This window comes from Cibotium barometz, chromosome 3 (genome assembly GCF_041138505.1).
Source record: "Cibotium barometz isolate CiBa-2024 chromosome 3, ASM4113850v1, whole genome shotgun sequence".
NCBI classification, from domain to species: Eukaryota; Viridiplantae; Streptophyta; class Polypodiopsida; order Cyatheales; family Cibotiaceae; genus Cibotium; species Cibotium barometz.
Window position 1 is genome coordinate 8,867,531 of NC_141048.1, and position 16,438 is coordinate 8,883,968.

General features: G+C 45.2%; 1 protein-coding gene across 1 annotated transcript in view; it reads right to left on the reverse strand.

The window, feature by feature from the left end:
* LOC147639675 (uncharacterized) overlaps nucleotides 1-15,383 on the reverse strand; it is a 55,814-nt gene extending 40,431 nt beyond the window's left edge. Inside the window, exons 1-4 of the mRNA XM_086772619.1 lie at nucleotides 14,910-15,383; nucleotides 14,444-14,695; nucleotides 14,235-14,333; nucleotides 13,796-14,053 (exon numbers count right to left, since the gene is read on the reverse strand). Coding sequence (XP_086628745.1) covers nucleotides 13,796-14,053; nucleotides 14,235-14,333; nucleotides 14,444-14,695; nucleotides 14,910-15,278 — 978 coding nt within the window. The 5' untranslated portion in view covers nucleotides 15,279-15,383. The remainder of the gene's footprint in view (nucleotides 1-13,795; nucleotides 14,054-14,234; nucleotides 14,334-14,443; nucleotides 14,696-14,909) is intronic.
* Between the last annotated feature and the right edge of the window lie 1,055 nt (nucleotides 15,384-16,438).

The following is a 16,438-nucleotide window of genomic DNA, read 5'->3' on the forward strand; positions in this document are numbered from 1 at the left end:
GGACGGCATGAATGTCCACCGTTTGTCTACAATATCCAAGATCCCTCGGCTGAAAATGAGAGATTGAAAATACTTGTCTTAGGTTATAGTGCTAAGTGTACACATGTCAGTCCTGACATGTCATGAGAGTCGAGAATCGAGAAGTCATAAAAATCAAAGAAAGAGGAAGAAATTAGAACTATTGCTTACCGTTGAGCAATCATCATGGAGCACTGAGCAACATGGTCTTTCATTTGCATAAACAAATGAAAGACCAGCCCCAAAGTTGAGCCCTCCATGTCTGTAAGTCGGAGAAGGACATACACGGGCTTAAGTGCAACTGAAAGGCTATGAACTTGCTGCCAAAAATCATCATCCAAGATCCGCCTCTGCAAGTATTTTGTACACTCATCCTCTGAATGATGCATCTGTCGCCACCTTGGATCCACAACTGTTGATGATAGTGAATCTCTTATCTTGTAGAGCCTATCCAAGACCAAGAATATGTAGGCAAACCTGGTCTTGGAGGCTCACCATATCCAAAGGGCTATGGCTCCGAAAGATGGCAAGAGCCTGATGCTTCTTGCGGAAGAAGGTGGTGATCTTTACAGCATCTGCAACAATGGGCTGCACCCAAACAAGCTTCCAATGTCTTCCATAAGTAAATCAAGACAATGGGCAGCACATGGAGTCCACACTATATGTGGAAACTCTGCCTTGACCATTTGACCCATTGCCTTGCAGTTAGAGGCGTTGTCGGTCACCAACTGCACAACATTGTCCTCCCCAACCTCAAGGATAGCCTGTCGAATGTGGCCATAAATGAACTCCCCTGTGATCCTGTCTCCTGCTCTCCCTGCATCCACGGCACGCAAGAAATAGGTGCCCAAGCAAGATGACACAAGGATATTGATTATGTGCCTCTTGCGAATGTCTGCCCACCCATCTGAAATAATAGTGCATCCAAACTCCTGCCAACTTACTTTCACAGGAGTGAGCGCCTTGTCTATCAAGGCCTTCTGCTTATCCAACATGGATGTACGCATCTTCGTATACTCAAGACCTGTCCACGTCTCAGTAGGCCCTACCTGCGCAATTGCTTTCACCATTCTTTTCCATTGGTCTGTCCTTAACACATTGAAGGATATATTACACTCAATAAGAGTACGACAAATCTCCATTTCTGCCACCCTTTGCCGCTCCTTTACCCAAGCTTGTGATGAGATACAAGAACGCAGAGTGGATTGCTTTGTTGCCTCTCCTTACCTCTCGCATCTTGTGGCAGGAGGTCCTCATCATCGGCAATACGTGCCCTCTTCCTGCCTCTGGTGGATTGGGCTGAAGCCAAAAGACTTTCACCCTCATCTAGTGTACCTGAACCTGTAACATCTCCAATAAAAGCATCATGGAGAGCATCTTGCGTACTTTCACCACCTCTAACACTGCTTGCACCACCCATTGCAGGACAATTCTCCGCAATCAATTGGTCCCTCAAAGCTTGTGGTATTTTATCACATGGACCACATTGATTGGTACACCCGATACCTGTCATGTGCTTGATGACGCGAGTTATGGTGCTAGTGTACTACTGTAACACGCGGAAGCTCTGGGTAGTCTTCTTTCAGCCCTAAACACTCTTGGAAACATTCTGATGCAAAAACGCACCATCTGATGCAAAAACGCAGGTAGAGAGAGAGTAGAGAGAGAGAGAGAGAAGTGCTGGAAATTCAGTATATACTATGGTACAAAAAGGTACATGTCTGCAGCCCTTGGCTGCCTTCCTGAAAAGGTGGTAAAACACCCAAAATTCTGCCCTAGACTAGGACCCTACTGATCCAAACCCCTAGTGGGCTGAATGCCTAAAACAATGAGTACTTGGGCCTTTTTATAGGTCCCTTGGACAAAGGGTAGACTGGCCGACTGCTGGTCGGCCAGTATTAAATGCATTAAATGCTTAATAATTCAGCCGACTTGGTCCTCTTCCTTGATTTTGATGCGCCTGATGCTGCCCCTGTTTGCTGGTTCAGCCGACCACCTCCATGAGCAGCCGACAGTCCTTTCTGTGCAGCCAGCACCAATGTTCTGCAGCCGACACACTTCTGATCTTCAGCTTGTTCTCCACGCCAGTCTACACTGCCACAAGTGCTCTCTTCAGCTTGTTCTCCACGCCAGTCTACACTGCCACAAGTGCTCTGTACTCCATCTTCTTGGTTCTACTCTTTATCTGGCTGCCTCTTCTAGATCTAGCCCCTGAGAATGTCCATGGCATCTATGATGCACATGACATCCCCCTCTGCTAAACTTGATGACGGGAATCCAACCTGCTCTTGGATGACTGTCATCATCCCAATCCTGTCCCGAAGTCCCTCTGTCATCATCCATTCCTGGCAGCCCTTTTTCTCTGAAAATCCAGTCTGTTTTCCAAACCACTCTGTCTCTGATGAAGATCTATGCATCTGGTCTTCCTCTAGTCCACAATCCATTCCTGCCCTGACTTTGAACACCGTCTTGGTCTTCATTCCTGGAACTGAGTTTGGCACTCTCACATCACCCTTGGAGGATCAACCTCCCTTGGGACCGTTACCTGAGAACCTATCTGGCTCACGGAACTGCCATCCCCATCTGGCACTGTGGAACACCACCAACAAACCTCCTGGGAGTTCTTCCCGCTTCTGTGCTCCTCGCCTTGGGCTTCGAATCCGTGTACTTTCCTGTACCTTGGACCTGTACACCATCATCTGGGACTGATTCAGCGTTTAGCTTTGCTGAGCCTGATGCTCTGATACCAATGTAACACGCGGAAGCTCTGGGTAGTCTTCTTTCAGCCCTAAACACTCTTGGAAACATTCTGATGCAAAAACGCACCATCTGATGCAAAAACGCAGGTAGAGAGAGAGTAGAGAGAGAGAGAGAGAGAGAAGTGCTGGAAATTCAGTATATACTATGGTACAAAAAGGTACATGTCTGCAGCCCTTGGCTGCCTTCCTGAAAAGGTGGTAAAACACCCAAAATTCTGCCCTAGACTAGCAGATTTTCTTGCAAAGAAATCTCTACAGGTTTTTTGCAAGGTTTTGGGTGCAGTAACTTTGGGCATTTTTGGGGCATTTTAGCACTGTGTGAGCCATTTTTGCTGCTCTACTCAGTCAGTGGTGCATTGTGTTGCACATTCAAAGGATTGAGAGTGCAGGCATATTTGGGTAAGCTGTATTCAGTGGAGTACAATTGCTTTCAGGGTTATTGCTTTTGGGTTTTTTGATACACAGGTACAGCATTGTGCACTAGCATAATGGCAAATCAACAGCAAAGTGATGTGTTCACGTACTTGTCTAAGGAAGACAAGTTGGATGGCATGAACTACTCCTTGTGGAGTTTTATGCTGAGAAATGTGCTCGTGGCAAAAGGTCTTTGGGATTTTGTTAGTGGTGATGAACCACGTCCAGGTCCATTGGCTCCAGAGACTCCTCCCCAAGGGGGTGCTCGTGGAAGAGGACAACAGGCACAGGCACACGGTCAGCCTCTGCTTGTTCAAAGAACAAATGCTCAGAAGACATGGGATGCCAGAGATGCACAAGCTGCATTGTCAGTACAGAGGTCTATAATACCTCATATTCGTTCAGCTAGCTCTTCACGGAATGCATGGGTGACTTTGGAGCAGATGTATGCTGCTCGTAATGAGGCTTAGATCTCGTTTTTGAAAAGAGAGCTGGAAAATCAGAAAATGCATGAAGGAGATGATATGTCTAGTGTCACGTGCACACCAGTCAGGTGTACAGTGACATGGCATCATTCTATGGCATCATTAGCATCATCAGATTCATCAAGCATTTAATCATGATTTATTCAGGCATTTTATGGGCATTTTACATCAGCCGACTAGCATTTATGCTATGATTGGCATTATTTATGCAGTCGTGGACATACAGCATCTGGCCGACTGTAGCAATACTGGCCGACCAGCATCAATACCCGCCTATAAAGAGAAACGCTTCCTCATCAGCATCAGCATGCGTTTTCAGCCTGTCATCTCAGCATTCAGCATTCCAAGCGCATCATACAAGCATTCAACAGCAGTCCAGCAAACGCATCAGCATCTTCAGCAAACGCAGCCTCCTCTGGATCATCCTGCGTTTCAGCATATCATCATCATCAGCCATCAACATCAGCAAACGCACTCAGTTCAGCCCAACAGGTCTGCGTTTCATCATTCCATCAGCATTCAGCATCTGTTCCCAAGCCTCCCTTCAGTGTTTCCTTCCCAGGAGACAAGGGAAAGAGTGGACAGCAGTTCATCCCGCATATTCAGCATATAGGCAGCATATTCAGCAGTACAGATCCATTTGGATCTCATTGTAACATCATTCATTCATCTAATATAGCTGCATTGCATTGACACATATCTGTTTGTCTCTTTTAAACATCATTAAGTGCAGTTAAGTATAGACTAAGGTTGTGATTACTACGGTCATAAGCTCTCACATGTCACATTGGTATCAGAGCGTTACAGGGTAACCAGCCTTAGAACATGTTCATTCCATCAGTCATTCAATCAGTCATCATTTTTATCGCTTCCACACAGTTAAACCCAGTTCTCAAAATTTTGCAAGCCACCCTTAGGGATTTTCCCTTAGGTCTGCATTAGTAACCCATCCACCTGCATTCTTGCACAGCATATAGGGTTGCACATGGTTTGCATAGCAGTCATCTTAGCAGTCATCTTAGCAGTCAGTCCTGCATACATGTTACCCATGAACTCTCAGGGAAGAATGACATCCATCATCAAAGGAGGAGATAAGTTTTGGCTTCAACTGGCAGCAGCAGGGGGTTTCTCTTCCACAGAAGACGGAAGTTTGCTCCAACATCGCCTCAGGAGGTTCAGAGCTTCAGGTACGTCGGAGATGGTAGGTGAAAGGTTTCCACAGGCAGGTCAGGGGTGACTCAGGTAGTTGCCATTCAGTTCCCGCAGTACATAGAGTCTTGGCTCAAACGACAGGTCAAAAAGGGAAAGGCAAATCTCAGCCAAAGAGTTCAAATCAGAATTTAGGTGATGGTGGTTCATCTCAGGATACCAAGAAAGGTGATGGACAGCCCAAGAAGAAGGGCAAATGCCATTACCGTAACAAGCCAGGTCACTACATCACAGAGTGTAGGAAGAGGATTGCCAAAGAGAAGGCAAAGGAATCTGGGATGTCTGTAAATGATGTCTCTAAAGCTCCTCCGGAGACTGCTTCTTTTGTTGAGGACAGGGATTACTGTTTCTACACATGCAGCTATGATGCCTCTTGGTCTTCACAGGCACTCAATGTGACAGAGCATGCATGTACTTGGTATTTTGATAGTGGTGCTTCAAAGCATATCACATCTCGCAGGGATTTGTTTTGTCATGTAGGCCCTGCCCCTGTTGGCAAAACCGTTCAGTGTGCCAATAATGCTTCATATCCAGTTCGTGGCATTGGGGAGATTCAGTTCACAGCCATTGATGGCTCTATTCTTCGCCTTACAGATGCCTTATATGTACCAGGGATAAAGAAGAATTTGTTGTCCATTTCTTCTTTAGCACAGTGTGGTATGCAAGTCCACTTTGATGATGACAAATGCATGGTCAGAGACAAAGCTAATGCTTTGACTTTGATGCTTACTGGTACATTATGTCATGGACTCTATCAGTTGGATGCATTTCAGCCAGTGGATCAGTCTGCTTATAATGCATTCACTCTTACTCCAGCTATGGTTGATGCGGAGTTATGGCATGCTCGCATGAGGCATGTAAATTTTGGTAGTCTTCTGCTTATGCAGCGACATAACATGTTGACAGACCTACCTCTTATGGAGAAGCCTCCAGATCACATATGTGAAGGATGTATTTTGGGAAAAATGCATCGGTTTTCCTTTCCACGTGATCAGGCTCTACGAGCAATTGCAAAGTTGCAGCTTATACACAGTGATCTTTCTGGTCCCATGCAGACGAAGTCATTAGGAGGTTGCTTCTATTTTGCTACATTTATTGATGACTTCTCTCGTATATGCTGGGTCTATCCGTTGACACAGAAATCACAAGTATATGATGCATTTTTGGCCTTTGTAGCACTTGCTGAAACAGAGTCAAGATGCAAGGTTAAGACTCTCCGTTTTGACCGAGGGGGGGAATATGTGTCACACATGTTGAATTCCTTTCTTGAGAGTAGAGGTATCAAACATCAGTATACTACTCCTTATACTCCACAGCAGAATGGGATTGCAGAAAGGAAGAATCGGTCACTCATGGAGATGGCCAGATGTATGTTAAAGGCAAAGAAGCTACCACATATCTTTTGGGTGGAAGCTGTTATGTGTGCTTGTCATATTTTAAATCGATGTCCCACAAAGACATTGGTTTCCATTACTCCTTTTGAGGCTTGGCATGGCCGCAAGCCTTCGGTATCACATTTTCATACTTTTGGGTGTCTTGCATATGCACACATACCCAAAGAGTTGAGGAAGAAGTTGGATGATAAAGCCACAAAATGTATTTTTGTTGGGTATAGCCGTGAGAACAAGGGCTACCGGTTATATGACCCACTATCCAAGAAGATATTCACTAGTCGGGATGTGATTTTTGATGAAAAATCAGAAATATCCATGGCTGGTTATGATGTAAATCAGGCTGAAAATGATGTGTTTGAAGGTCTACTACCTATGGAGTTTCATTCCACAGTTGGTGATCCAACCCATGAGGGTACAGGACAGCCAGCCAATCATGAAGGTGGTGTAGAAATTCAGCAGCAAATTGAGCCAGAAGTTGAGCCAAATATGGGGCAGCAGGCTCCACAGGTCAGACACATACCTAGATGGTATTTGAGGACATTACAAGACAGCCATCTAGAGGATCCTCTTGCTGGTCGTACTCGTAGGGAGACACGGACCAATGAGCATGCACACATCATGGATTTAAATATGGTTATGGCAGCCAGTTTACAGGATGATGATGAGCCTGATTCATTTGTGGATGCACGAGACAATGTGCATTGGAGTAAAGCCATGCAGGATGAGCTTGATTCTATTAAAAGGAATCAAACATGGGATTTGGTTGATCTGCCCAAAGGCAAGAAAGCCATTGGTACTAAGTGGGTCTATAAGTTGAAAAGACATGCAGATGGATCCATTGAGACAGGTACAAAGCCCGTCTAGTTGCAAAGGGCTATGCACAGAAGAAGGGCATTGATTATGAGGAGACATTTGCTCCTACATCCCGTATGTCGACACTTAGGTGTGTCATTGCATTGGCTGCACATCGTGGTTGGATTGTTCACCAGTTGGACATCAAGACTGCTTTCCTACATGGGGACCTCGAGGAGGAAGTTTATGTATATCAGCCCATAGGTTTTGTAGAACATGGTCATGAAGGGAGAGTATGCAGGCTGAAAAAGACCTTGTATGGTTTGAAACAAGCTCCACGAGCTTGGTATGCAAAGATAGATGCTTTCCTGCTCACTCAAGGCTTTGTGAACAGTCCATCAGAAGCCACTTTGTATGTAAAGAAAAAAGAGAAAGATCTGCTGGTCATCAGTCTTTATGTAGATGATCTCTTGCTTATGGGATCAAATGATGACAAAATTGCAACTTTTAAAGAGAGACTGCGACAGACATTTGACATGTCTGAATTGGGGCTTGTACACTCCTATTTGGGCATACAATTTGTGCAGGATAACAGAGGCATTGGGTTGTTACAATCTCGGTATGTTGCTAAACTTTTGGAAAAGTTTAAATTTCAGGATTGCAAGCCTATCAGCACTTCTATGGAGCCTGGGATGAAACTGTCACTACAAGATGACAGTATTTTATTTGATGCCACTACATATGCTCAGGCTGTTGGGTGCTTTATTTACTTGTGTACTACACAGCCAGATATTCAGTATGCCGTATCTCAGTTGAGCAGATTCATGCACAATCCACGATTGTCACATTGGCAAGCTGTGAAGCGTGTATTTCGGTATTTGCAGGGTACCTTGTCTCTTGGATTGCTTTATCCTGACGAGGGTGACATGCAGTTATATGCATACAGCGATTCAGATTGAGCTGGTGATTTTGATACCAAACATTCCACTAGTGAAAATTGTTTCTTTCTTGGCTCTTCATGTATTTCTTGGCTAAGCAAGAAACAGACCACAGTAGCCACTTCGTCTTGTGAGGCAGAGTACAGAGCAACCTACACTACTACCGTTGAGTGTGTCTGGCTGCGTCGTCTCATGACTGATATGGATATTTCAGTGGAGGAGCCTACACCTATCTATACTGATAGTCAGAGTGCCATTGCCGTGGCCAGGAATCATGTGTTTCATGCTCGCACGAAACACATTGAGATTCACTATCATTTTGTTCGGGATAGACTCCAGGCAGGTGATATCAGTCTGATCTACTGTCCTACAGATCAGAATGTGGCAGACATCTTCACCAAGGCATTACCACATCCGAAATTCGAAGCATTCCGCACTGCTTTGAATTTGGTGGATGATGTACAGTGATCACATATCACTCCAGGGGGGTTTGTTGGGTTTTGCTGTGTATGCACCTAGAGGAGTGCTTGTGATCATCAGTAGATTACTGGGACACTTTTTACTTCAGTTAGTGGAGGTTTTTTCCCCAGTTTTAGCTTAGTTTCACTCATAATAGTTTATAAGTGATTTGGTCCACCTGGCACACTTTATGGCCGGACCATGTGAACACACCTTTTATGTGATAGAATGTGCAGCGGAAGAAGGGAAAGTGGAAACACAGGAGGGAGAGAGAGAGAGAAAGATGGAGAGGAAACACAGGTGAGAACCTGCTCTCAATATCATCATCAAAAGGAATACATGTCCCGAGCAAGAGGGGAGAACCTCGTAAGTGAGGGACTGCAGCTAGACAAGCTAGGCAAGCAATGCAAGCAGTGAAAATATGAGGGAGGCATGCCGGCTATATATACCTCTACATGAAGGCAGCCGACTAGGGATAAAAGACCTCCACGACTGGGGAAAATCCCAAGACCATAAAATGGGGAATAAATATGGGTAAAATATGAGTGAGGGGTGACCAGTCCCTCTGACTAACATGGTCAGCCCTAGAGGCTAAAATAGGACACCAAATAGGAAGCCAGCAAGTAGGGGATGATGTCTAACACCCCCTCTCAGCACCGGATGCTGAGCAAACTCCAAGAAGCCAGAGACGCCGTCCTCGATCAAAGATGAAAGACTGCAGAAACAGGTACCAAGAAAGCTCCACAAGCAATCTCCTCAGCAACTCAGCTACAAAAGCAACAGAACAAGCTGCCAGGTACACCGTTCCTCTGGAAGAAAACAACCATATAGGTTGCGACGTGCTGCTCCAAATAATGGTTCCAAACCCAAGTGTAAGAACACTCCCCGAAGTCGAATGTCGTGTATCCAGCCTAGAGAAAGTATGAAAAACCTCATAACCAACCAAGATCAGATCCTGTATATAACCAATCCTGGGAGAAGCAAACTGCTCCTCACTGGAATCCTCAAAAGAAATAGAGTCAATCTGCTCCAACTCTGTACCAAGAGTAGCCAAATGCTGTATAAAAGTATCCTCTGAAAAGGTCGGCATCGCAAGATGTGTAGACTTTGTAGAAAATATGGGGTCCATCTGCTCAAACTCCATAACATGAGTTGCCCAATGCTGTACATAAGTACACGCCACTGAGGTGAGCATCGCAAGATGAAAGGACTCCACATCCCCCTCTGGAAAATGATATCGTCGGACTGGTACAAGCCCAACCTGATTGTGATCCAAATCTAAAAAACTCTGGAAGTACCACTGTGCCCTAGGCACGGTTAGCAACCACAGATCCAAAGCATCCCACCGGGTCCAAAAAACCATCCTCCAAAACAACAAACCATCAAAACTGGCAGGGGGAGGGGCATCCTCAGAAGCATCACAAAGAGAGGCAGAGGTAGACTCCTCACAATGAGGAAGGGAAGCAGGAATATAAACTGCAGTGGCAACAAAGTCCTCAAAAGCATCACAGATAGTAGAAGACTGTTCCAGAAGTAGAACCAGATCCCAAGAATCAGCAACAGATAAAAGATCCATGTGAAAGGATCACACCGCAAAAGAGCAAAACACCCTCCTTGTTCTGCAAATACTGCAAAGAACACAAGCTCGGACAAAATAAACTCTGCTCAGGATCTCTGAAAAGATCACTGCTCTCCTCCAAATAACTGTAAACTCCTGTCAAAGAAGAATGTCTCCACAGATACAGCACAGCTCCCGAAACTGATCCTCAAGTGAAGTAGCTAGAGAAAGGCTCCCTCTGAGTGTAGAAAACTCCTATGGGAAGCAAAGCACAGCCAAAACACTGCTATCCAGCAAAAATAGCACTCCACCACCAATAGAAGGCAAGGAACATGTAGAAACCGGGAAACCGTGTAGGCCAGGAACAAACACAGGTATAGATGCTCCAAAATCAGCAAAACGCTGACTGAAATCTGAAATTCAGAATCCTACTCAAGTACCAAACTGCCTCCAAAGCCACAATCCAATCAAAAAAACCCCTCTGCAAGTGATCTGTGTCCACTGGAGAAGAAAACGCAGCCAAACAAGGGGCTACAAACCTGAAAATTCAAGCCAACCAGTGTCCACACCTCCTGCGAGGAAAAACGCTGAAGAGAAGGTACCTTCGGGTCCAACAGATGAAGCCCAGTTGAAGGTAGAGCTACCAGCAAGATCGGTTCAAAAAAAAAACACAACAGCCATGGCTGCATATCTGAAAAACGCAGAGGTATAAGGGGCTGAATATGGAAACGCTGAAGAAATAGGTACACCCAAGCCTCAGATCAACAAATCAACATCAGAAACCTGTAGGAGAAAAAAACGCAGCAAATATGCTGCTACTGGCCTGTACAAAACAGGCGACCAGCACTAAGGGGGGGTATGAACGCTGAGAACTGTTGCAAACTGCTGTAGACACAGGTCTGTCCAGGGGCGGAAAAAACGCAGATATGAAGAGGTATAGGAGGGAGCATCCAACGCTGAAAATCACCGGCGCTCTGATACCATGATAGAATGTGCAGCGGAAGAAGGGAGAGTGGAAACACAGGAGGGAGAGAGAGAGAAAGATGGAGAGGAAACACAGGTGAGAACCTGCTCTCAATATCATCATCAAAAGGAATACATGTCCCGAGCAAGAGGGGAGAACCTCGTAAGTGAGGGACTGCAGCTAGACAAGCTAGGCAAGCAATGCAAGCAGTGAAAATATGAGGGAGGCATGCCGGCTATATATATACCTCTACATGAAGGCAGCCGACTAGGGATAAAGGACCTCCACGACTGGGGAAAATCCCAAGACCATAAAATGGGGAATAAATATGGATAAAATATGAGTGAGGGGTGACCAGTCCCTCTGACTAACATGGTCAGCCCTAGAGGCTAAAATAGGACACCAAATAGGAAGCCAGCAAGTAGGGGATGATGTCTAACATTATGTCACTTCTTTATGTGGCTATTGTACTTTCACTTTTATTACTCTCAATAGATGAGCAGTCGTGTTCCTCTCTCTGTCTCTCACACCTCTTGCTGAAGTACCTTCCAAACCCTAACCCTAACAGCTGAATCCCTTCACAAAGCGGTAAACCGGGCAACAACATCATAATCATCCTCTTTCTTAAGGAATTCCTTCTTGAAGACGTCTTCAAATTGTGCCCAAGTTATTGGCTTAGGGTTGAGTTCCTTCCACCAAAGCAAAGCTTTGCCTGAGAGGAAACCTGCTGCTAACTGGATCTTTTTTCCATCATCATATGGATGAAACTCAAAATGGACTTGCCACTTATGTAGCCAAGTGTCCACGATCTCCTTGGTACGCTGCTTTTGCTCGCCCCCGAACTGTTCCGAAGTAATGTTGGGGCCTAAAATAAAGGCCAAGGTATCCATACCCGAAAGAGTAGATAGGGTAGTGGTCAAGAGAGAGATGGAGTTCTGCAAAGCTTGCATCTGGGCGGCGATTTGTGCCTGACATTTCAAAGAAGAAACTTCGAGAGCTACTTTGAACTCTTGGAAATCAGATTTTGACACATAATCGTCAAAAAGATCGGCATCAGTGTCTTCCGTTAGCCGGCAAGCCTTCGCGTTCGACAAGGGGCTCCAACTCTGATTCTTGGGTCGACATCTTGAAGAGGGCAAGTGGAGACAAAATTCGATCTTGCACAAGAATAGTGCGAGAGAACTTGAGAGCTTGAGAGCTTGAAAACTTGAGAGATGTGTGGCAAGAAGCCCACTTAAGGGGTTTATATAACCTTCCCCAAAAGCAACTTGAGCTTTTGCTTTTGTGTTTTTATATATATATATATTTCTCTATTTTCTTTTAAAAAAAACACCTTTAAACCTTAGGGACCTTTAAACTCTTTTTTTTTTTAAGTTTAATGTTTTAAAAAAAACGAAAGCACCCAAATCAGCAGAATGCTTTTACTATTCCCCCCCCCCCCCGGAATTAGTGCCGCCGGCCTGTCTGCTGTCGTCACCTGCGCTGCTGCCGTCGCCTACCGTGCTGCCAACGCTTTCGTTTCTGCCGGTGCCGCTTGCGCTCAGGTGATCGTGGCTGCCGGCACTTTCGTTTCTGCCTGCACTTGCGCCCAGCCGTCTGCGTAGGCCTGGCCGCCTACAACAGCCGGTAGCAACGCTTATATCCGGCCAGCAGTACTCGACCAGCACCCGCAATCAGCATCGCCAACAATCGCTTCTTGCGCTCTCTCTCTCTCTCTCTCTCTCTCTCTCGTTCAACCAAAAGCAAACTTGCTTTTTCTTTGTTTTCTCTCACAACTTGTTCATGCGACTGCACAAACACCTTCAACCTTCTTCTTGCAAAGCAAACAACCCTACTAACCACCTACACCCTCATCACAGGTTTCTTTGATGAAAAAAGCACATACTAATCTGAAAAAACAGCAGTATGCATAAACAAAACAGCAAGCTTCTTGAACACATACCTTTCTTCGACCTCATCTTCTCTACCTACCGACTTGCTCGTTCACAAGGCATGCTCTTATACCACTGTCAAATCCCCATAGGATCTCCTCGTAGAACGCTCCTGGTACGAGACTCGAAACCTGCAAACAAACAAACAAACAAGACGGGGGTGCAGGCCTGACTCACCACCCGACCATGACAGCCATGGGCAAGCCCACAATCTTGGCTGTCCCCACCGAGCCACGAGCTGAGCTAACTAGGTTGACGTACCGACCAATCTCTACCTCACGACGTCCCATACCGCCACGAAGCTACCCTCGCGGGCCTCGAGATTGCTGCCGGCCTCGGTTGCGTAAAGCAGGTGCACGTCTACACTAGATCCAGGCTCCAGACTATAGAGCTCTCACAAATCTCACGAGACTCTATATGACTAATGACTAACCTTGGCCACTCTTTTATAGGCTCTTGGCCGGTCATCGGGCGTCCACACTTGGGCGCCCGCCCGTCCATACTTGGGTGCCCGCCCGTTAGTCTATCCCTAACTCAGCTCGCCAATCAGCCTGCCTAGCTCCAGGCTTCCCCAAACCTCGAAGCTAGTCTTGCGTGCATGTAGCACACGGTAGATACACACTCTTGCGTGCGTGTAGCACACGGTAGATACACACTGTGCACATGACACAGAGATATTACATGTATTAGACTAGAGACTCATATCACACAGAATGTTAATTGCATGTGCCCACAACCAAAAAAGCAATAACATGCATGCAAAAACCATCCCCTTGTTTGAGCAATGTAGAGCACAAAATCAATTTATTAAGTAATGTCTCATCATAAGATGCATGCAAGAAATTGTGTATAGAAGCATGAAGTATCTGCATACCTCGGTAAAACCTTTGCTCAACAAAAGACTAGTGGCTTTCTCACACCTTATTCCACCAGTACAATACATAGCAATCCTTTGTGGTCTTGAAGATGTCACTTCTGAGCCAACTGCACATGGTTGATCCATGTGCATGCGCTTTAAAAGGTGCTCCTCTACCCAAGTAGGAAACTCCCTGAAAGAATCTGTTTCTGGATCCACTGCTCCTTTAAACTTTCCTACCCGGATCTCGTAAACATTCCGCACATCCACAACCATCTGCATATGTATTTATACTTTTGAGTGTGTGTTCTTTAGGGGTGGGCGGGAGGGACGGGGGGGGGGGTGTTGTTGCACAGCTTAACATAAAAATGAACTAGTCATCCCAAGTAGACTGTCACAAATGTTGCCAATGCTAAAAATAGAAGCCCAGAGTAAGACCAATCTTTGACAAACACACCGTGCCTGTTTGTTGGATCAAGGAGTTCCAATCCTTTGGCTTGACATATTTGCCCACATGCTTCGATGGGTAAACTCCGGACACACCCATTGTCACTATCTGGAAGTTCCACGATCACAAAAACATGCAAACAGAACACTAAAGTAAGACAAAAACTATCACCGTTTGATTTTAACAACAATATAAGGCCATCCATAACAGCATAATACCTCCTCTTTGAGCTTTACTCGCACATGACCCCAGCGGAAGGGTGCAGCGTCATCTGGCCCCAGAGGAGATCTCTTTGTGTGGCCATTATGAATCTCCTCGTCTTCATTGGTTGCAGGTGATTCGATCCGCCTAAGATTTGCTAGGCGATCATCAGATTGAATACTCCCTAAAACCTTCTCCACGGCATCACGGATGCCACATATGCTACCATTGATGCCCTCGGATGCAAGAATGATACCTCCTGATACACGCTGTTTATTACAATTACGTTCTCATAGCAGCTTGGGGAGATAATAGAAGAGATGCAAGTTTTCAGCTTGACGCTCCTTGCAGTAATCCATGATTTGCTAAGTCAAAACAAGATAATGGTATCCATGACTCTTATATGACAAACAAGAAAAATTAGGGTTTTCCAAAGACGTCTGGAGTAACTTTAACACAGACGTTAGGGTGTGCAAGACTTACAAGCTCCTCGCAGAAATCTCTGAGAGGCTGTTTCATTGCTTGGTAGTCAGGAAGGTCGGCGAACTTGTAGAAGGAGACCACCACAAGTGGAGACGGGGAGGCATGCGCTGCTATGGTGGTTAGTCGACGACCTGGGGCAAGCTTATGGCCACATAGCTTCTGTTGGTGCTTGGTGATAAGACAGTTGTCGGAGACCGTGTGTAACCGGAGCTGCTGCTGCCTCAGGCCCTGCTGCTGGTGGCAGACCTTGATGATAACAAGCCCGTGGTGTGCATGCAGCATGGGTTGTGGCAGCTTCCTCAACGATGTGAGCTTTATAACTGAAGTCACGCTCATCCTCACCATACCCACTGAGATTTTGACTACCATGCCCACGGAGACCCACAAATAACGAGAGTGTGTGTAAGTAGGAACTGCCTCTAAGAGGGATCATGAGAAATGGTTGGGATTACGGAAAAGACAAGAGGACCTTGTTTTTTTGCAAGTTAAGAAAGCCAGACTCCTTGGCCAAGAAACACTTCTTTAAAATTGATGCCTGTGATCTCTAAATTCTTTTTTAATGAAAAAACAAAGAAACAATTTAATCTCTCAAGTTGAAGATGAGACTGGCAGAACTACATCTAACCTTGATCAAATGGCACAGATCATGTTAGTTTTCTGGATAGAATCATCAGCTCTAAGGAAGTGCAGTCTGAACAGGTTCAGGAGGCTCAAAATAAGATGCTAAAGCTGATTAAAAAAACATGCAGATGTATCAGTGGTGGTTGGATAGCAAATTTTCTACATGAAGGTAGAGAGGCTCTGTTCTCCATGGGTAAAGACAAATCTCCTAGCTGGGATGGCATCACTATTGAATTCATGCAATGTTTTTGGTCTCAATTGTCTTTTGTTGTGAGCCATTTAGCTATCCATTTAGCTAACATGCTGTTTTGGGAGGGGGAGGCTGAGGCAGGCCTGAAATTGGGTTTAAACAAATGTATTCCGAAATTGCATGTGTGCACTCAACCCAAACACTAGAGGCCCATCACAATGCTTATTGTGGTGTACAAAGTGATAGCCAAAATAATTGCTAACAAGCTTACTCCAGTTTTTAATCAGGTTGTCTCATCATCAGCATGGTTTTATTAATGGGAGATCTATAATGCATCATGTTATAACTAGTTGTAGACAAAGCTTTTGATAGGGTTAGCGAGTCTTCATTTGTAGATCCATGCAAACTTTGGGCTTTGGTCCCTTTATCTCCAAAATTATCTTCTGTTTGTGTTCTGGGGCAAAGTCCATGCTTTTCTTTAATACAAGAATAGTGGGCAGCTTTTCTTTGAAGAGGTCTGTGAGGCAAGGTTGCCCCCTTTCCCCTTTACTATTTGCCATTATAATTTATCACTCATCCCTTCATCTTACCTCTTAATTTGCTAAAGGGTTAATTGTAGGAATCAAATTGGATGATGGATTGCCTCTAGGTTTAGTTACAACATTGAGAAACCTAAGCTCATTGCTCTGACTAAAGATTCTTCTTTTGGTAGCTCATG